This window comes from Vipera berus (genome assembly GCF_964194415.1).
Source record: "Vipera berus genome assembly, chromosome: 3".
NCBI classification, from domain to species: Eukaryota; Metazoa; Chordata; class Lepidosauria; order Squamata; family Viperidae; genus Vipera; species Vipera berus.
Window position 1 is genome coordinate 129,250,630 of NC_138204.1, and position 22,191 is coordinate 129,272,820.

The 22,191-nt window shown below is 43.6% G+C and overlaps 1 protein-coding gene across 3 annotated transcripts in view; it reads left to right on the plus strand.

The window, feature by feature from the left end:
* The first annotated feature begins 1,288 nt into the window (after nucleotides 1-1,288).
* The window catches only part of MARCHF6 (membrane associated ring-CH-type finger 6), a 74,000-nt gene continuing 53,097 nt past the window's right edge, over nucleotides 1,289-22,191 (plus strand). The window contains exons 1-2 of one of the 3 annotated variants that reach the window (XM_081325923.1): nucleotides 1,289-1,593; nucleotides 14,016-14,112. In XM_081325923.1, the coding sequence (XP_081182049.1) occupies nucleotides 1,575-1,593; nucleotides 14,016-14,112 (116 nt within the window). In that variant the 5' untranslated portion in view covers nucleotides 1,289-1,574. The remainder of the gene's footprint in view (nucleotides 1,594-14,015; nucleotides 14,113-22,191) is intronic. The other 2 variants (XM_081325922.1, XM_081325924.1) reach the window with 2 other exon arrangements.

Sequence of the window (22,191 nt, forward strand, 5' to 3'; positions counted from 1 at the left end):
TTGACCACAAATATAAATCATTATATATTGGACATACCAAATATACATAAGAGGTAACAGGCACTTTTAGTAAATACAGCGATAACCGACTTGATCATGCAGAGTGGGAGGAGGGCATCCTTATGAGAAATGCTTTAATTAGACAAATGAACTTTTATAAAATTCTTGTAAGCTCTTAAATGTCAAGCACTCTTCATGAGACAAGATGGGGAAAAGGGAGTGGGATGGAAACAAAGTGGCTGAGTCACGTCTCTATTTAGAGACATTAGAGGGTGTAGTGGAGATCCCCCTGACTTGCAAATTGAGTATATTAGGTAGAGAATAGTGTTTTGCCTGGTGCTGTATAGTTTTTAGAATTTGCCATGCTCCTTAATTTATTTTATGCTTTATCTTTTAAAGATTTTTCCAAGAATGTCTCTGAACTGCAAATAGCTCCAAGAGCTACATTAGACAGTATAAACCACAGGTCTGCAACCTGCGGCTCTGGAGCCACATGCAGCTCTTTCAGCCGTCTCCCGTGGCTCCCAGTCCTCTGCCATGTGCAGTCCAAAAAAAAAAGTGGGACTAAAAATGTTCAACCAATCAATTCAAATATGCAGGGTAGGTGCATATCTCGCCTTGGCTCCACTCATCAGTCAAACCCTGTTCTGCGCATGCGCGCATGTATGCGCATGCGCACACATTTTTTGCGGCTCCCAGTTTTTCCTTTTGTGAGGGAACTGGTTCCGAGTGGCTCTTTCACTGTTTCAGGTTGCTGACCCCTGGTATAAACTATAAATGAAGGGCAGGTTCCATGGTTTGTTTGTATGTTCACTTATCTGAAAAACAAAGATAAGTCAGTATGATAAGTCATGCTAGGAAGGGAAAATCTAGCTGGCTAACAGGTGCCTCCTAACTGTTTAGATCCTCAGTGACAGGCAATTTGTTCAAGTTGCCCCCCAACCTCAGCAGCCAGTTTACAAGAATCCACTCTTTCTTAAAATTGCAAATGTGCACATCCCAAAAAATGTTTGAAGCCTCAGAAGTACTGCTAAATCTCTTTAACATTTTCCTAGGAAAGAAAAACGAGCAAATGAGGAGTTACACCCCCTTTTTATGGAAAATGCAGTTCCTGGATTCCTCCAGTAGGAGTTATAAAAGGTGTCCAAAGTCTGTGGATGTGACTGCGGATGTTGCAGCGTCACGAAAAAAACACTCGTCGCAAGGGGGTTCGTGGACTGCTTTAAATAAGCGCTGCCTGTGCAGGAAAGCGTTAGGACGGCGGATCACCGCGCGCTTGTGTTGCTGATAGGCGTTACCGCCGCATCGTCTTAGGAGGCTCGTCCTCACGCTCTGAATTTTCTCTGTGACGTTTCACAGCGAGGCGATGGCAGTTGAGGTAGCGACGGCTCAAAGCCTCTAGGGGGAGCCCGCGGCAAGGCCGCAAGGGGCCCAGGCTACCGGAGCCAGCTGGGCCTGCTCCGTACCGCTTCTTTCGGCCTCTTCTCTATCGTGCGCTCTCCCGTCTCCAAGCCGTCCCACTTTCGCATCACACCTCACCCGCCTGCGCGACCGGACTGCGTCACCCGGACAAGATGGAGACCGCCGAGGAAGGTAACGTCCTAGAGCCCACTCGCGTTCGCGGGGGTTAAGGCGAGGCCGAGGGCCAGAGCGAGGGTGGGAGAGGCGTCTTGGGCAGCCGGAGAAAGGTATTCGTCTTCCGGGATCATATTTGTTCTCTTTTCAACCCCCCCGCCCCTCCGTGCCTGGCCGTCCCCTTCTACCACGGCCTATTGAGGCGCCTACAGATGTGAGTTTGGTCTGCACTGTGTATTGGGTACAGGAGAGTTTGGAGTGTGAAGTTGGCATATATATATATATATATATATATATATATATATATATATATATATATATATACATACATACATACATACATACATTTATATATATACATACATACATACATACATTTATATATATACATACATACATTTATATATATACATACATACATACATACATTTATATATATACATACATACATACTTATATATACATACATATATACACACACACACACAGACACACACACATATATATATATATATATATATATATATATACACATATATACACACAGAGACATATATATATATATATATATATATATATATATATATATATATATATATATATATATATATCCTTGACAAATACGTAACATATATGTATGTATGTATGTATGTATGTATGTATGTATGTATTGAGGCATGTGGCAATTGCCGAGACGGTTCAGCAAAGGTGGGGGCGTTTGTTTACGGTACGGATTCCTAAAGGGAGTCCTGGGTTCAGAATGGGAAGGAAGTTACCTTGTTTGAAACTGGCACATCTGGAGGTGCGTTGATCTGTGTCGGCTTATTTGGAGTTGTGGGCTGGATTGGGGATTTTCGAATTTAACACGATGCAGGTGTTTTGGTGTGTTTTGGGGAAGTGTGCCTAAGGGGTTACACCGAACTTGGCATTGAGGAAAAAAAAAAGAGATGACTTAGCCAGCTGTACCCGTTTTTCCCCCACGTGTCCCTTATGTAATTATTTGGAAAGATAGCCTGCAGTTAAAAGCAGCTACAGTTGAAAGAGTTTGTAGGGTGGGTTTCCATTTCTTACTATTTTCTGCTGAAAGGGGGAAATGTAATGGTGTTTTTTTTTAAAAAAAGCAACACAAACCCCTTCATGTTTAAAGAATGAGGTGTTGTGTGCATATTGGGTCATGAGCTTACATCAGAAATCTTGCACTCGGAAAAATCTTTGAGAAATCACACAGATACTAAAATCTGGAAGTAACAGACTGAAGTGAAGCTGCTTTGGGTTCCCTGGCAGAAGAGCAAACAAGGTGTTTATTAATATTAATTTTATAACACAGTGTACAACTTGCTTTACACTGCTTTTAGTTATTCTACATTAAACTTTCTTAGTTTGAATTAGTTGAATTAAAACTAGTAAATGATACTGACATTCAAGAACATCTACAAAATGTTATTGAGGTTGATCGAAGGCATATTAATTTCCCTTTTTTGGCTGAAAAGTGTCCCTACACTGATTTGCAGAGAGAACCAACTAAATCTACAAAAAAGTGAAAAAAATGTTTTTAATAACATAATTGAGAATGCTTTTGGCCCTGGAGCTGAATTTAAGTCCAGAAGCAGGAATTCTCTGTTTAGTACATAGTCTGTAGCTCCCTCCACTAAATAGGGGCAGTGGCAGCTAGAAGAATCAGGCTATAAACTGAAGGGTCAATTATTTTATTAGGTCAAAGTTACACTGTTCTTTACTGATTTTCAGAGTGAGCTACAAATCCAATATTAGGTACATTATATTTTTATGATTTACAGGTTGAGGGAAAAGATAGATGTTTGAATTCTATAACTATTATAATTTACTTGATTTCATCTTTGGAAATTAGAGACCAGAATTTGAAAGCAAAGTACTACACATCCACCTTGAAGAAATGCTGGGGAATAATGGATACAGCTAGTAAGAAGTGTCTTCATAGCCTAGCCATCTTGGTATGGAAAATATATTTTCTTTCTTTCGTTTGTTTTGTCTGTTTACTTCTGAAATACATCCAGTTTTTAAAAAACCCCTTAAAATACAACTTTTTTTATCAAACTGTTACTGAATGATCTGTACCAACATAATTAGAAGAAGAATTATCTGGATATTTTATTTATTTATTTATTTATTCAATTTATATGCTGCCCATCTTGCTATCAGGCGACGTATTTCATATGGATGTATTTCAGAAGTAAACAGATAAAACAAATGAAAGAAACAAAAACAAAATAGCATCATGTGAGTTATCAGCAGATTTTAAAATAGATTTGGGATATGTACTAGCTAAAGAATTATCCTCTTAAAGATTAAATGATACAGAGTCAGACTGAAGCTGTTGTTACAAAACAATTAAACTTGGATTCTAAAGAGTACTTAGGAACCTGCAAAATATTTAAATATTCTGAACTTTCCCAGGTGGAGAAAATTGTTTTTCAGGCTAGGCACAACTTGCTTCCCAATACATGTTTGTAAAACCTCATTAGTTGGACACCTTCCTATAGGGAGGAGCTACTGAACTGTACATTCTACAGGATTATTTGTAATAGCTTACCCTTGCTGTGTCAATACCCTGGAAGAACAGGTAATTTTTATGATTTTCCTCTCAGATATGAAATTACCACATATATGGTACCTAAATTTTGTGTTGCTGCAATGAAAATGAGGCAGAATGTGCTGCAAGTCTGAATGTTTTTTTTTCTTTTTACTTATCTTTTTTACATAATTTGTTGATTCTAGCTTAATACAGATATTATCTTGTAATTCTAAAGGGTGTTTGAATGTTTGGACATTAGAGAATATTAAATCATTAGCAAAGAACACTTTTCTCATGTTCCTGGAAACTTCAAGCTACATTCTTTATGTCCAACCAAGACTTGATTTGGATCACAATTTATTGCTCCGTTAAAAAATCCTTATTATATTTCATCTACTATTTAATCTCCAAAATATCCCTATAGATATTTGCAGTGTAAGTGACTTCTGAAAAAAATACACCTTAGCTTCTAGACATTATTTTAAACAAATATACTCAAGTGTAAAAAGCCTTCTAATGTTATATTTCTTTTTTTGGCAAGTATTATGAGATAATATTAGAACATCCTGAAGGTACAAATTTACTAAATTCCCTACATATTCAAGTACGATGGTCTGCTTTAGACAATTAGTTTATTCAATTTGAAACACACTTGTGTATCTACAGTGAGGGGAAAAATTATTTGATCCCCTGCTGATTTTGTACGTTTGCCCACTGACAAAGAAATGATCATATAATTGTAATGGTAGCTTTATTTTAACAGAATAACAACAACAAAAATCCAGAAGAACGCATTTCAAAAAAGTTATAAATTGACTTGCATTTTAATGAGTGAAATAAGTAATTGATCCCCTATCAATCAGCAAGATTTCTGGCTCCCATGTGTATTTTATACAGGTAACAAGCTGAGATTAGAAGCACTCTCTTAAAAGGAGTGCTCCTAATTTCAGCTTGTTACCTGTATAAAAGACACCTGTCCACAATCAGATTCCAAACTCTCCATCATGGCCAAGACCAAAGAGCTGTCCCAGGATGTCAGGGACAAGATTATAGACCTACACAACTCTGGAATGGGTTACAATACTATCTACAAACAGCTTGGTGAAAAGGTGACAACAGTCAACTGTCAGTCTCCCTCCCTTTGGGGCTTCATGCAAGATCTCATCTCGTGGAGTTTCAATGATCATGAGAAGAGCGAGGAATCAACCCAGAACTACACGGGAGGATCTTGTCAATGATCTCAAGGCAACTGGGACCATAGTCACCAAGAAAACACTTGGTAACATACTATGCTGTGAAGGACTGAAATCCTGCAGCGCCTGCAAGGCCCCCCTACTCAAGAAAGCACATGTACAGGCCCATCTGAAGTTTGCCAATGAACATCTAAATGATTCAGAGGAGTACTGGGGAAAAGTGTGGTCAGATGAGACCAAAATTGAGCTCTTTGGCATCAACTCGCCGTGTTTGGAGGAGGAGGAATGGTGCATATGACCCCAAGAACACCATTCCCACCATCAGACATGGAGATGGAAACATGCTTTGGAGGTGTTTTTCTGCTAAGGGGACAGGACAACTTCACATCAAAGGAACGATGGACCTGGCCGTGTATCGTCAAATCTTGGGTGAGAGCCTCCTTCCTTCGGCCAGGGCATTGAAAATAGGTCGTGGATGGGTATTCCAGCATGGCAATGACCCAAAACACACGGCCAAGGCACCAAACGAGTGGCTCAAGAAGAAGCACATTAAGGTCCTGGAGTAGCCTAGCCAGTCTCCAGAACTTAATCCCATAGAAAATCTGTGAAGGGAGCTTAAGGTTCGAGCTGCCAAACATCAGCCTGGAAACCTTAATGACTTGGAGAGGATCTTCAAAGAGGAGTGGGACAAAATCCCTCCTGAGATATGTATAAACCTGGTGGCCAACTACCAGAAACGTCTACCTCGGTAATTGCCAACAAGGGTTTTGCCACCAAGTACTAAGTCATGTTTACTTATTTCACTCATTAAAATGCAAAACAATTTATAACTTTTTTGAAATGCATTTTTCTGGATTTTTTTTCCTTGTTGTTCTGTCTCACTATTAAAATAAAGTTACCATTAAAATTATAGACTGATCATTTCTTTGTCAGTGGGCAAACGTATAAAATCAGCAGGGGATCAAATAATTTTCCCCCTCACTGTACATGCTCTTTTCTCCTGCCACACACTTACTCAACTTTATATAAGAAGTCTTATTTTGGGAAAACTGTATTTAAGCCTATCCTACAAAATAGGATCATTAAAACAAAAGTTATTTTATTCTTAATATTGCTGTCACTTTCAATATATTCTTTGGGAACTTGCTCATCCTAGTGCAGAGGTCCCCAATCTTTTGGGCACCAGGGACCAGTTCCGTGAAAAGAGGTTTTTCCACAGACCGGGAGGGTGTGTGGTTTTGTTTGTGGCCTGTATCTTGCGGATGGGGCTTTGCATGTTTGTGTGGCCCGGTTGCTGGCATGTTGTGGACTGATACTGGTCCACGGACCGGGGGTTGGGGACCCCTGTCCTAGTGGAAGTTTTACTTATATAGGAAGGAAGAAGGGAAAATACACTTATTTTAATACACATAGGGTTTTTTATTACCTATTTAGCCTGAAAATTGCAAATCCTAGAAGCAATACCACTGGATTGTTCCAAAATGTGATATGACGATATTGCTGTCCAAGGGTATTTACTTTCTTTTACTGCTGTTTTAGGTCATTAGAACAGTGCTTTTCAACCTTTTCACAGTTTGTACCACTTTTAAGATATGAATATTCAAGTACACCAGTACATAGCAAGGTGTCAAAAACGTGATGACCTCACTGCTTGTCTCAAAGAAGCCTCTCCTTTTCTCTTCTTTTGAAGTGGAATTCATGGTATTTAGGTTATTTAATGGATACAGCTAGTCCTTGAATTAGGACCACAATTGAGCCCGACATTTCTCTTGCTAAGTGAAACACTTGTTAAGTGAGTTTTGCCCCCATTTTATGACGTTTCTTGCCACAATTGTTAAGTGAATCACTGCAGTTGTTAAGTTAGTAACCTAGTTGTTAAGTCAATCTGGCTTCCCTATTGACTTTGCTTGCCAGAAGATTGCAAAGGGTGATCACATGACCCCAGGACACTGCAACTGTCATAAACATGAGTCAGTTGCCATGACCATGGTGATGTTACAACAATCCTAAGTGTGAAAAATGGTCATAAGTCGTTTTTTTCAGTGCCCTCATAACTTGGAATGGTCACTAGATGAAATATTGTAAGTCGAGGACTACCTGTACAATTTGAAATGCTGTTTTTAACTAAAATTCTAAATGCTTGGAACAAGCATTTGTGACAGGGAACCATTGGTAAGCTCACCTTGTCACCACTTGCCTTTGCATTACAGTAAGCATGATGGGTCCTTTGCTGGATATAATCCCATCGTTAGAAATTAGGTGGGTGCTTAGAAATAGGCTCTTCATTTTTAGCACCTTTCATGATTCTGGAGTAGCTACCACATGGCTGTTCATCTAGTTTCCAGTTGATTGGTTATTGCTAACACATTTCTATTTGCTTCATTATTTGATATTTTTTGAAAAAAATATTTGAATAATCCTTCCTATATTGTTTTGCCATTTTAATGCTTTAATTAGACCCTGGCTATGCTTAAAAAGTAGGACAAAAATTAAGAGGTAAATGGTATGTTAAATATTTATCTCGTGTTTAACTGTTAACTTTAAAAAATGGCAAGCTGTAACATTAAAGACATTCCATCAAAATGATTCAGCCGCTGTGCACTTTTTTACTATCATTCTGTAAAACGAAATCAATTTTACTCAGATATAATTCCTGGTTCTTTTTAAGAAACATAAACTATAACGCTGTTTAACACAAACCAACAGATAGTTGGGAATCTGCTATCTGAAAATTTTGGTAGCATGATTCTGTTCTGAAAGTTAAGAGATGTTTGTCTCTAATAATGATGTTCATTTACAGAATTATACACACATTTTCTAAAATAAAAGTAATGTTTATGATATCTAGCTTGACTATTGGGCAGTCAAATTTTCAATATGTTTTCTTTATAAAATGATCTCCTTTCTAATATATAGGTGTATATTTACTTAACAGTGAGGTCTTCTTTATTCAGTGAGTCTTCTTTCTAAAACTAGAGAGAGAGCGCTATCCTAAATAAATTATTTGTATATTTAGCAATAACTATTGTTTAAGAAGTCCCCCACCCTACATACAGTGTGTGTGTGTGTGTATACACACACACACACACACACACACACACACACACACAGAGTTCACAAATTTCATAGCCCTTTGCACTGTTGAGTTTTGGCATCTTGCCATCAGCTCTACTGGAGAGCAAGTTTCAGAAAATTCCTTATGCAGAAAGGACCTGCCCTTACCAGTCTGGGAATATTGGCTCACTGGCCTCTGTATTACTTTCATGCAGTGGTTCTTAAACTGTGTGCAGTTACCCCAAGTGGGTAATTTGAGCACATCTGGGATAATGAAGCAGTTTTAATTGTTGGTTTGTGAGTTGAGGATTCAATTTGGGATTCCTGCTGCCAAGATACATGTGTAAAACAACAATCTGCATTTGTTTTTGTTTTTGTGGGGGTAATGACATTTGAGATTGGGAAAAGGTGCAATTGGTTAAACAGTTTAACAACTAGTACTCTATTAAAATTGTATAGAGATATGCATACACAGCTTACCACTTCTGATTTGGCTATTTTGTGTAGAAGATTTTCTGGCAGATAAAGACACTAAAATAACAAAAGCTGTTGCAAAGTTTGCCTTCGTAGCCTACAGAACCTATACATAAGTAATGGCAAATTAATTTGGAGTGTTTTTATTATTGTTGCTATTCTATTGTGTAGAGCAGGCAGGTCAAACTGCCGGCCCGTGGCCCGGATGCATCATACTGAAACCGCGCCAACCCCATTGCCCACAATGGGGGGAAAGTCACATGACGTTGCGAGTTTGACATGCCTGGTGTAGAGTACTGTATAATGCACTAAAATGGTTACATTGGTTTTACCTTATTTAATTATGTAGTTTAGAGCAGGGTCATCCAAGTGTTTCTAAGCTGGGAACCAGATTGGCACTTGCCTGGGGTGTTAAACCTATAGTACTAGACCAAGTCAAATACTTCATTTCATCTAGACATGTATTAATATTAAGGAATGAATATTTCTACTACCCAGTCATCCATGCCGCAAGACAGTGAAACCACGAAAATCTTAACGTTTTATGAAAAGCAGTGGATTCACCCTCCCACCCTAAAATACACAACCCCAACATACCACTTTGTCCAATTGTATCGTTACCAGGGATCCCAACTTGCAACATAGCCAAAGAACTCATTAAAAAAGTTGGACATCTCATAGAGGGGAGTGAACATTCTATCAGTTCCCTGCTGCCTTGCAGTTGTTGAGTGATCTTGTGGGTTGTTAAGCAGACAATCTCAGGAAAGGAGAGTAGGGTACCTTGGAGTGGGATGACCCTGGGAGGAAGTATGTCTTTGCTCAGGAGCTGAAAATCCTCCCTGCTGATATCCAAACAGGATTTTCAGTCCCTGAGTGGGAGACGTGTGGCCTGCACTGGGACCCCCAAGGCCTTCCCCTCTGGAGGCAACCCATGCTCTTTATTTTATCCTGCTGTCTCTCTCCTCTGGGGCTGTAATTGCTTCATAGTTGAAAATCCTGCTTGGATTTTGGCATGACCCTTTTTCAAGGGTCATCAAGAAAAGCAGGAATTAACAACCTTTGTGGCAGGCTTTTATGGACATGATCTTTTTGGAGATCTAAACTTTCACTTAATCCTAGCAAGTATTTTATTGTTAGTATGGCTGAAAGTGGCAGGAAACCTCTTTATTTTTGAACATTAAATTCTGTATTAACAAGTCAATTGGTCAATTGTAATCTTTACTTCCTTTTAGCTCCTTTTAGTCTCCAACCTTCAAAGTTCTCATCCTATCATGTTTCTCCCCCCCCCCAAATACAAAACACAAGCTATTTTTCCATAGGAAGGAGTCATTCAATTTATTTCAAAATCCCATTTCGAGTCCATCTAGAGTCTAGACCAGGGGTCCCCAACCCCTGGTCCATGGACCAGTACCGGGCTGTAGCATGCCAGCAACCAGTCCACACAAACAAGTGAAGCCCCTTTGCGGGATGCAGGCAGCACAGAAAACCACACAGTCTCCAGTCTGTGGGAAAAACCTTTCTCCATGGAACCGGTCCCTGATGCCCAAAAGGTTGGGGACCTCTGGTTTAGATCAATGCTTCCCAAACCTTTTCCTTCATTACCCAAAACTGCTTCTCATAAAGTCCTTTTTAGTCACTGTAGATAAAACACTGTAACTCAGTTTAAATGTCCCAATTGTGATTGCGTAATGGGTTTTGTTACCCATTACCCAGTGTTACCTACTTTTACACAATTTTGGATAGGTTATTCGGGTTTGGGAAGCATTGAGCTAGGTCGTTAGTCCATATGTAACTTTCCAAAAAACAAAACTCTAATCCCGTTTGCCATTTGGCCCCAGAAATGGCTAAATCCTTAAAGTCACGCTTAACTTTTCTTTCATTGCTGATTGAAGGAAACTCACCCAGTGAATCCTTCAAACATGTCGTTTCAAAGGGTTTTTTTGAAAACTACTATTACTTGAAATGCGGTAAAAATAAGTAATTCCAAAAGTGGTTAAGAAATGAGGCTTAGCCAAGCTTTGTGTCACGTTAGGCTACAGTCAAGTTGTAAGCATAGATGGAATCGCTCGACTCCCACCTGCTTCACTCACCAAGTGGCCACAAAACCTTGATTCTTGTACTAAAAAGGGGCAGCTGTCTGAAGTACACGTGGGGCAACCCACTCTTTCTCCTTGCACTGGAGAGATTTTGCCAGCTGGGATCTTGTCTGGCCACTGACCTTCACCCTTCTGCCATCCTTCTTCCTTCAGGGTTGTCTAGCTTACCACTGTCCTCATCAGAAATCTTGGGAATATTTAAATTATGCACTCCCCCCTTTTTTTGTAGTCTTTTTCCTTTCAGGTTTCAATTAGTGGGTTAGGTGTGTAAATGATTTTCAGATGTTTGCTAAAGTCATATCTCTATAGCCGCAATTTTAACTTTGTAAACATATTTCAGTCTTTCTTGTCATGGAATTAGATTTTTCTTTAATCTTATGATAGAAATAATGCTTTTTTATCTCCTGATTTTGTTTTGTTTTTTCCAAAGTACAGTGAGAAACTTTTGACATCTTGTTGGTTGGGGAATTCACATACATTATAATAATGAATTGCTGGGTGAGAAACATTACTCAGCATATTATAACAACGTTCAGGGTTATAATTTGTAACCACATTTTCTTTTTATATGAAAGCATCTATATACTTGTTTTATAGGTATCTTTCTTGATGGTAAAGAGATTTCTTTGTAATAGCTTAAGATTTGTTTTTAAATAATTAGACTTTTATGCAGAAGTTTGCATTTCAATTATTGCCATTTTGATGGTATTGGTATCATTTGCTGTATCTGAAAATTTGTTATGATACAATGACAAATAGAATACTGTGTAAAACAGACAACAATTTTATTCTAGGAGCAGAATTTTAATTATAAACTTTTAATTATAAACTAATTAAAGTTTTAAATTACTGGGTATCATTTAAATGTTTCTAAAACAAAATTGCAATCTACCTGTAATTGATAAGTAGTTAAGCCCCAAACAGAGCTCTTCTGTAAAAATGAAGCTGGACATTAACATTGGTAAATAACAATAGCAACAATATTATGATTTAAGTCTGCCTTTCTATTCAGAAGTGTTCCAGGTCTATAGTAGCAGTTAAATTAAAATCTGTGAGACATTTAAAATAATCTTGATTAATGTATGATTAACATATGATTATGATAACATTTTAGAATGTTTTAGGAAGCTGTGTTATGATTAAAGCATCTCATTAAATTGCGAGTTTTTCATCTTTTTATGAACAAAGGAAAAAATAGCTTGACCTTGATTTTAGTTGCAGATAGATCATGTATTACAGACATGTCAAACACAAGGCCCGGGGGCCAGATCCGGCCCGCGAAGTGGTTTCATGCGGCCTGCAAAGCCATCCTGGAAACAGTGAGGGAACGGCCCCCACTGCCTTGGCCCTGGCCCAGAGACCCTCCTTCTGCCAGAGACCCTCAGATCTGTCCCACTCCTGCCCAGGCCCCCATAGGCTGTTCTGTACCAGCCTGCTACCGGCCCTGCAGAAAAGGCAGGGACAACCCCTTTTACAAGAAGGCAAGAGGCTGGAACTAAGCCTGCCAAATTTATTAACATAAAAACATAAACAGAGCAAAGAGAGCAAACACGAACCATGAAACAGGAACTATTCAAACGGTTGCCTTCAGCAAACCAGCCCTCCCACGCATTCCCCTTTTATACAGTTCAGGGCGTGGCTTCTCTCTGCCTCCTTCCGAGGTGCCCCATTGCCTTCCTCTGTTTACTCCTGATTGACTGCCTCCTGCGTCGGGAGTCCTTGAACAGGGCCAGCTGTGGGTCATCTTCATCCATGCTGTCAGGCTCACACAGCTGGGTCTGTGTCGTGACCAGGTGGGAGGAGCCTGGCTGAGGGCTCTCATCAGCAAGCTCTCCAACCCCCTCAGCAACCTCTCCAACACCCCCCTCCTCCTCCTCTGAATCATCCAACCCAAATGCTGAACCCACAGGCTGACCCTGAATCACAACACTGGCACTCTTGATGCGAATGATGTAGAGCTGGCCATGCCCACCCAGTAGGCCATATGCACTCTAGCTATGCCCACCCAGTAGGCCACGCCCACCCAGGCCATACCCACCCGGCCCCTTGAGGGCAACCGCAATGCTGATGCGGCCCTCAATGAAATTGAGTTTGACACCCCTGATGTATTGTCTTTTATCATGAAACTTAAGCCTGAGTGAATAATTTACTGGATTTCTGGACATTAGACACCTCTTCACTAGGCATCTGAAGAACCACTGTTTTCTCATCTACAGGATTACCTTTTCAACTATACCCTTTAAATAAAACTTTTCATCAGTTTGGGGGATGTTAAAATAAAAATTAATTTCAAGGATTAATGGTTTATTTTGTTGGACATATATCAACCTCTTCTGATATCCTTTACAATGTTATTAATCTTGCTTGAGATCCTTCATTGATTGCTTAGCAAAGTATTACAAACTTGAATCTTTAAAAAAATGTTTGAAGGGTTTAGGGGCTTTTTTAATGTAAGCTTTTGAAATACTAGACTTTGGTGATTTGTGATGAAGTTAAGGATGGACTGTTCCAGTTTAGTCAGAAATTGCTTATTTTGATTGATTCAAGGTTACGATGGGCACAAAATGTCTGCCCTAAATGTGACTGCAAGTTGGATAGATCAGCTTTATGGCTAATCACATTGTTCCACGGTGTTCCATATCATCACAATTCATGATGTTTTTTGCCGGTTGAATGTTTTGGTTTGATGACGGCATTTGGTTAATGGCCAGTGTTTGCTTAATGACCATCATAAAAAAGACTTGAAAATTCTTTCTGATCATAGGGATACCTCAACTTAACAACTGTAGTAACTGGACTGGATTTCTGGTCCCAATTGCAGTTGTAAGAGGAGAACTACCTATGCTAGTTCTTAAAATGCCAAAATAATACATGATCTTTACATCTGTTTCATTTAACATCTTGTAAATTCTTATGCAGTTTTTATTTTCTGTAATTTCTTAATGTATTCTTTATCACTCTTTATTTCATGTTGTTTATTTTTTCCTTTTCTTTATTTTTGCTTTTAAATATCTTAAAAAAATAAAATGATCTTTACTTTTATTCTGCATAAACTCTCTTTGTTGTCAACAGACATATGTAGAGTATGTCGATCTGAAGGAACTCCTGAAAAGCCTCTTTATCATCCATGTGTATGTACTGGCAGTATTAAATTCATTCATCAAGAATGGTAAGTTTGTTTTTCCTTTGAAATAATATCTACATATGACATTCTACAATTTGTGTACAGAAATAATACAATAAGTTATCTTCAAAATGATGCTTTTATACAGTACTAGATATTAGTACTGAGTGAATGAATGAAATAGCACTAATTCTAACCTGGCTTGTCTTGACCTTCTACAAAGATTTGCTTTCTTAACATCTCTATTATTAATTCATAAATCCTCCAAAGACAGCTGTATAAACTCTGATAATGATCGTGCACTTTATCCAGGAACCTTCAACCTTGCCAAGAACAATAGTTTTTCTAAACTGTCATCGTTGAAATATGTGAATTTCTTCTTGCTGATATTTTTCTTTAGGCGGCTATTAGTCTCAATTTTATCTAGGTCTCATTGATTGGCGTTTCTTGCAGTTGATAGTACTCCATCATGGTAGCCATCTCTGATCCATAATTTGAAAGGGTCTTTCTCTCACTCTGAATATCCAGATTTCACAGCAATACATTCCCACGTGAAAGATCACTGCTTCCACTATTTTGCTCTATTGACAGATCTTGTCTAAGTTTGTCATTGCCTTCCACCCTAGGATTAATCTTCTCTTTACTTCTCCAGCCTACTGTCCATCTTTATCTATTCTTGAACCCAAGAAAACAAATTATGTACCATCTTCACTTCTTCACCTTCAACTGTAAGTTCACTAAGCATGTTGGTTGACATCTTTGTCTTCTTAATATTTAACATTAACTCAGATGTTCACTTTCCATTTTTAATTTTATATTAAGCTTTTCTAAATCATCTTTACTTGCACCTAATAAAATTGTGTTGTTTATGTATCTCAACATATAGTGCTTCAGCCTTCTACCTTGATTCTAGGTGTCATCTCTTAACAATTTGTTTGTTTGCTTTATAAGTTAAACAGAGAAGGGGGCAATATATCTCCTGTCTCTAGCTACTTCTCATTTTCTGAACTACTGTCATTTCAAATTCAGTTCTTACAGTATTTTCTTCCTTATTGTAATGATTCTTCAGATGTTCTATTACTCTAAATATATTCCACATTCTAGCATGAGCTACATATACAAGGCTTTTCTTGTAATCTGTTGCTATATTCATCATTTTATTACCTGTTTAATCTCATATTTAATCTCATGGCTCTCTGCCTTTTTAGAACTTGCCATGCTTCTGTAGAGATATGCATGATTTTATTTTTATTTAGAATTTCTGCATCTAAATCTTGATTGTGCAGGAAATTAGCCCATTGATTCAGTATTTACATTCTCTTGCATTTGCCCTTTTCACCATAGCTAAAAGTTGTAATCTTGATTTAATGGAGCCCCACTTAGTAGACCTTGATGCTGTGGATCAAGTTTCATCTGGATATCATACTAAAATAACAGGTTCATTTATATAAAATATTGGATGAAGCAGTCTAATTTACATTAATTTTACTGTAATGTTATGATATACACATTATCTATAAGTGTTGTAAAATTTAGGCAATTCCATTTCTGTCATTTGCTTAATAACATCATTAGGCAACAATGACATAATTTCACGTGTAATGGAAATTTGGGAGTAATAGACACCCCCAAACTGTCAGTTAAATGAAGTTTAATTGTACATTCTTTTCTAATCTCAAGACTACACACACTCCATGCTTCCTTTCATAGAATCTTTAGCATTTTCATTATCTCTACAGTTTCAAAAGAGTGTTATATTTACACCTGGTTTTTTTTGTTTAGCAGCTAGTGGATAATGCCTCATTTTCTTCTAGAGTTGCTTATTTAATATCTTCTCTCCCTGAAAGTGCTTTCATCATTCTTCAATATGATTTGTAAAGATTTTTCAGTTTAGTCTGTAAAATTTCCTTTCTCTCCTTTGCCTTTGTGTACTCTCTTCCAATAATTATTTTGGATTATTCTTATTTTGACTATAAATTTCCCTATGATTTCCCTTTTTTTCTTGTCATTTTCCTCTATTTGTTGATGTTTTAGATTGAAATAGCTTTCCTTCGACTTTCTTGGTTGATGTTGAAAATCTACATTCAATGCATCCTTTCTGCTTTCCAAGCTTACATTGGAACTCACTTGGATCTTTTCCCTTTGTTATAATTTTTTCATACTTTCTGTTTTTTCCATTAGTCCTCAGGTTCTCTTTTACATAGTTAAGTGTACAAAATCTGTTCTTAATCTGATTTATATTTTTACTATATATTCTTCAGATCAAATCTTGCTGGTTCACTTTAATTTCCTATGTCAAACCTACAGGACTGGCCCCACAATTTATATTATTTTTTACAATCTACCTCTGGATGCTGGATGTAGTTCTCCATCTTCTGTTTCCTTATTAGGCAGTTTATTTGATTCTAGTATTATTTCTCTGGAAAGTTGTGGACTCGGAGTAGATGTTGATATTAAGAAATATTTTTTTCAAAAAATTCTTTCTTTTCCATTATTGAATCTGCCTAATGAAAAGCTTCCAGTTATTCTAGGACCTTCCATTTCCCCAGCATTTCTAGTCACCAGTTATGATTGGAAATAACTAATCATACATCCTTTTGGTGTTGTCTTTAGCACCTCTTCCAGCATGCCATAGAATTCTTCACTGTCTTTCACTCTTGTATCTATACTGTAATATGCTACATTGTATAAGTGACATATACTTGTTAAACATTTATGTTCACTGGATATCCACCAATTTTGCTAGAAATAATCCTGGCATTTAGTGGGTTATAAAATTAATTTAGCAATGTCCTTTATGAATATGTAAGGTCATTCCTTTGTATGGTTTCATGTTTTGAATACTTTCCAAGTTGATTTTGGAGTTCCTTCTTTCAGATGAATTGATGAATTTCTTACCTGCAAAGTCTTCCTTCATTTCCACTGTGGCTAAAAAGCTCTTTTTGATGTTCCTAGCAGGGTTAACTTTCTCAGGAGTTTTTGTTCCTATTATTTCAAAGTCGGGGTTCACTAAAGCTTCCTCCTAGAAACTAAAGAAAAATATATTATTGAAGAGCTAAATATTTTTTTTCACATGTGAAAATGCTCAATTATGAAAACATATTCTGGATATGAGATCAGAATTCAAACTGCTTATACAATTTAAATCCTCGTATTGAAATTATGCAAGAATTCTGTAAATGTCCTTTGGAGTATCTATTAATAATTAATGGGCATTTTACATTTTATAATAAAAGTTTTCCTTATTTGCATCTTTTTACATTCTCTTTTCTCGTTTTGTTACATTTGCCATGAGTTACCGTATATACTTGAGTATAAGCCGAATTTTTCAGCCCACTTTTTGGGCTGAAAAATTCCACTTCGGCTTATACTCCAGTCAACAAAAAAAAACTTACCGAGGACTTGTGCGCGGCCGAGGCTTTGGTGCTTCCGGGATCGCCCGCACCTCTCCCAAGCCACCGCCGTCCGAGACCTGCCGAAGTTTGGGGAGGTTTGGGGAGGTGCGCGCGCACCTCCCCAAACTCCGCGCCTTGCCTGCCTGCTTCTTTCCGCAGCGGAAAGAAGCAGGCAGGCAGGGCGCGGAGGAACGGAGACTTGCCGACGTTTGGGGAGGTTTGGGCGCCTCCCCAAACCTCGGCAGGTCTCCGTTCCTCCGCGCAGACCTGCCGACGTTTGGGGAGGTTTGGGCGCCTCCCCAAACCTCCCCAAACCTCGGCAGGTCTCCGTTCCTCCTGCCGACCTTTGGGGAGGTTTGGGCGCCTCCCCAAACCTCCCCAAACCTCGGCAGGTCTCCGTTCCTCCTGCCGACCTTTGGGGAGGTTTGGGCGCCTCCCCAAACCTCGGCAGGTCTCCGTTCCTCCTGCCGACCTTTGGGGAGGTTTGGGCGCCTCCCCAAACCTCGGCAGGTCTCCGTTCCTCCTGCCGACCTTTGGGGAGGTTTGGGCGCCTCCCCAAACCTCGGCAGGTCTCCGTTCCTCCTGCCGACCTTTGGGGAGGTTTGGGCGCCTCCCCAAACCTCCCCAAACCTCGGCAGGTCTCCGTTCCTCCTGCCGACCTTTGGGGAGGTTTGGGCGCCTCCCCAAACCTCGGCAGGTCTCCGTTCCTCCGCGCAGACCTGCCGACCTTTGGGGAGGTTTGGGCGCCTCCCCAAACGTCCCCAAACCTCGGCAGGTCTCCGTTCCTGTTTGGGGAGGTTTGGGCGCCTCCCCAAACCTCCCCAAACCTCGGCAGGTCTCCGTTCCTCCGCGCAGACCTGCCGACGTTTGGGGAGGTTTGGGCGCCTCCCCAAACCTCCCCAAACCTCGGCAGGTCTCCGTTCCTGTTTGGGGAGGTTTGGGCGCCTCCCCAAACCTCCCCAAACCTCGGCAGGTCTCCGTTCCTCTGCGCAGACCTGCCGACCTTTGGGGAGGTTTGGGCGCCTCCCCAAACGTCCCCAAACCTCGGCAGGTCTCCGTTCCTGTTTGGGGAGGTTTGGGCGCCTCCCCAAACCTCCCCAAACCTCGGCAGGTCTCCGTTCCTCCGCGCAGACCTGCCGACCTTTGGGGAGGTTTGGGCGCCTCCCCAAACCTCCCCAAACCTCGGCAGGTCTCCGTTCCTGTTTGGGGAGGTTTGGGCGCCTCCCCAAACCTCCCCAAACCTCGGCAGGTCTCCGTTCCTCCGCGCAGACCTGCCGACCTTTGGGGAGGTTTGGGCGCCTCCCCAAACCTCGGCAGGTCTCCGTTCCTGTTTGGGGAGGTTTGGGCGCCTCCCCAAACCTCGGCAGGTCTCCGTTCCTCCGCGCAGACCTGCCGACCTTTGGGGAGGTTTGGGCGCCTCCCCAAACCTCCCCAAACCTCGGCAGGTCTCCGTTCCTCCTGCCGACCTTTGGGGAGGTTTGGGCGCCTCCCCAAACCTCCCCAAACCTCGGCAGGTCTCCGTTCCTCCTGCCGACCTTTGGGGAGGTTTGGGCGCCTCCCCAAACCTCGGCAGGTCTCCGTTCCTCCTGCCGACCTTTGGGGAGGTTTGGGCGCCTCCCCAAACCTCGGCAGGTCTCCGTTCCTCCTGCCGACCTTTGGGGAGGTTTGGGCGCCTCCCCAAACCTCGGCAGGTCTCCGTTCCTCCTGCCGACCTTTGGGGAGGTTTGGGCGCCTCCCCAAACGTCCCCAAACCTCGGCAGGTCTCCGTTCCTGTTTGGGGAGGTTTGGGCGCCTCCCCAAACCTCCCCAAACCTCGGCAGGTCTCCGTTCCTCCGCGCAGACCTGCCGACGTTTGGGGAGGTTTGGGCGCCTCCCCAAACCTCCCCAAACCTCGGCAGGTCTCCGTTCCTGTTTGGGGAGGTTTGGGCGCCTCCCCAAACCTCCCCAAACCTCGGCAGGTCTCCGTTCCTCCGCGCAGACCTGCCGACCTTTGGGGAGGTTTGGGCGCCTCCCCAAACGTCCCCAAACCTCGGCAGGTCTCCGTTCCTGTTTGGGGAGGTTTGGGCGCCTCCCCAAACCTCCCCAAACCTCGGCAGGTCTCCGTTCCTCCGCGCAGACCTGCCGACCTTTGGGGAGGTTTGGGCGCCTCCCCAAACGTCCCCAAACCTCGGCAGGTCTCCGTTCCTGTTTGGGGAGGTTTGGGCGCCTCCCCAAACCTCCCCAAACCTCGGCAGGTCTCCGTTCCTCCGCGCAGACCTGCCGACCTTTGGGGAGGTTTGGGCGCCTCCCCAAACGTCCCCAAACCTCGGCAGGTCTCCGTTCCTGTTTGGGGAGGTTTGGGCGCCTCCCCAAACCTCCCCAAACCTCGGCAGGTCTCCGTTCCTCCGCGCAGACCTGCCGACCTTTGGGGAGGTTTGGGCGCCTCCCCAAACCTCCCCAAACCTCGGCAGGTCTCCGTTCCTGTTTGGGGAGGTTTGGGCGCCTCCCCAAACCTCCCCAAACCTCGGCAGGTCTCCGTTCCTCCGCGCAGACCTGCCGACCTTTGGGGAGGTTTGGGCGCCTCCCCAAACCTCGGCAGGTCTCCGTTCCTGTTTGGGGAGGTTTGGGCGCCTCCCCAAACCTCGGCAGGTCTCCGTTCCTCCGCGCAGACCTGCCGACCTTTGGGGAGGTTTGGGCGCCTCCCCAAACCTCCCCAAACCTCGGCAGGTCTCCGTTCCTCCTGCCGACCTTTGGGGAGGTTTGGGCGCCTCCCCAAACCTCCCCAAACCTCGGCAGGTCTCCGTTCCTCCTGCCGACCTTTGGGGAGGTTTGGGCGCCTCCCCAAACCTCGGCAGGTCTCCGTTCCTCCTGCCGACCTTTGGGGAGGTTTGGGCGCCTCCCCAAACCTCGGCAGGTCTCCGTTCCTCCTGCCGACCTTTGGGGAGGTTTGGGCGCCTCCCCAAACCTCGGCAGGTCTCCGTTCCTCCTGCCGACCTTTGGGGAGGTTTGGGCGCCTCCCCAAACGTCCCCAAACCTCGGCAGGTCTCCGTTCCTGTTTGGGGAGGTTTGGGCGCCTCCCCAAACCTCCCCAAACCTCGGCAGGTCTCCGTTCCTCCGCGCAGACCTGCCGACGTTTGGGGAGGTTTGGGCGCCTCCCCAAACCTCCCCAAACCTCGGCAGGTCTCCGTTCCTGTTTGGGGAGGTTTGGGCGCCTCCCCAAACCTCCCCAAACCTCGGCAGGTCTCCGTTCCTCCGCGCAGACCTGCCGACCTTTGGGGAGGTTTGGGCGCCTCCCCAAACGTCCCCAAACCTCGGCAGGTCTCCGTTCCTGTTTGGGGAGGTTTGGGCGCCTCCCCCCAAACCTCGGCAGGTCTCCGTTCCTCCGCGCAGACCTGCCGACCTTTGGGGAGGTTTGGGCGCCTCCCCAAACGTCCCCAAACCTCGGCAGGTCTCCGTTCCTGTTTGGGGAGGTTTGGGCGCCTCCCCAAACCTCCCCAAACCTCGGCAGGTCTCCGTTCCTCCGCGCAGACCTGCCGACCTTTGGGGAGGTTTGGGCGCCTCCCCAAACGTCCCCAAACCTCGGCAGGTCTCCGTTCCTGTTTGGGGAGGTTTGGGCGCCTCCCCAAACCTCCCCAGGTCTCCGTTCCTCCGCGCAGACCTGCCGACGTTTGGGGAGGTTTGGGCGCCTCCCCAAACCTCCCCAAACCTCGGCAGGTCTCCGTTCCTCCGCGCAGACCTGCCGACGTTTGGGGAGGTTTGGGCGCCTCCCCAAACCTCCCCAAACCTCGGCAGGTCTCCGTTCCTGTTTGGGGAGGTTTGGGCGCCTCCCCAAACCTCCCCAAACCTCGGCAGGTCTCCGTTCCTCCGCGCAGACCTGCCGACCTTTGGGGAGGTTTGGGCGCCTCCCCAAACCTCCCCAAACCTCGGCAGGTCTCCGTTCTTCCTGCCGACCTTTGGGGAGGTTTGGGCGCCTCCCCAAACCTCCCCAAACGTCGGCAGGTCTGCGCGGAGGAACGGAGACCTGCCGAGGTTTGGGGAGGTTTGGGGAGGCGCCCAAACCTCCCCAAACAGGAACGGAGACCTGCCGAGGTTTGGGGAGGTTTGGGGAGGCGCCCAAACCTCCCCAAAGGTCGGCAGGTCTGCGCGGAGGAACGGAGACCTGCCGAGGTTTGGGGAGGCGCCCAAACCTCCCCAAAGGTCGGCAGGAAGAACGGAGACCTGCCGAGGTTTGGGGAGGTTTGGGGAGGCGCCCAAACCTCCCCAAAGGTCGGCAGGTCTGCGCGGAGGAACGGAGACCTGCCGAGGTTTGGGGAGGCGCCCAAACCTCCCCAAAGGTCGGCAGGAGGAACGGAGACCTGCCGAGGTTTGGGGAGGTTTGGGGAGGCGCCCAAACCTCCCCAAAGGTCGGCAGGAGGAACGGAGACCTGCCGAGGTTTGGGGAGGCGCCCAAACCTCCCCAAAGGTCGGCAGGAGGAACGGAGACCTGCCGAGGTTTGGGGAGGTTTGGGGAGGCGCCCAAACCTCCCCAAAGGTCGGCAGGAGGAACGGAGACCTGCCGAGGTTTGGGGAGGTTTGGGGAGGCGCCCAAACCTCCCCAAAGGTCGGCAGGAGGAACGGAGACCTGCCGAGGTTTGGGGAGGTTTGGGGAGGCGCCCAAACCTCCCCAAAGGTCGGCAGGTCTGCGCAGAGGAACGGAGACCTGCCGAGGTTTGGGGAGGTTTGGGGAGGCGCCCAAACCTCCCCAAACAGG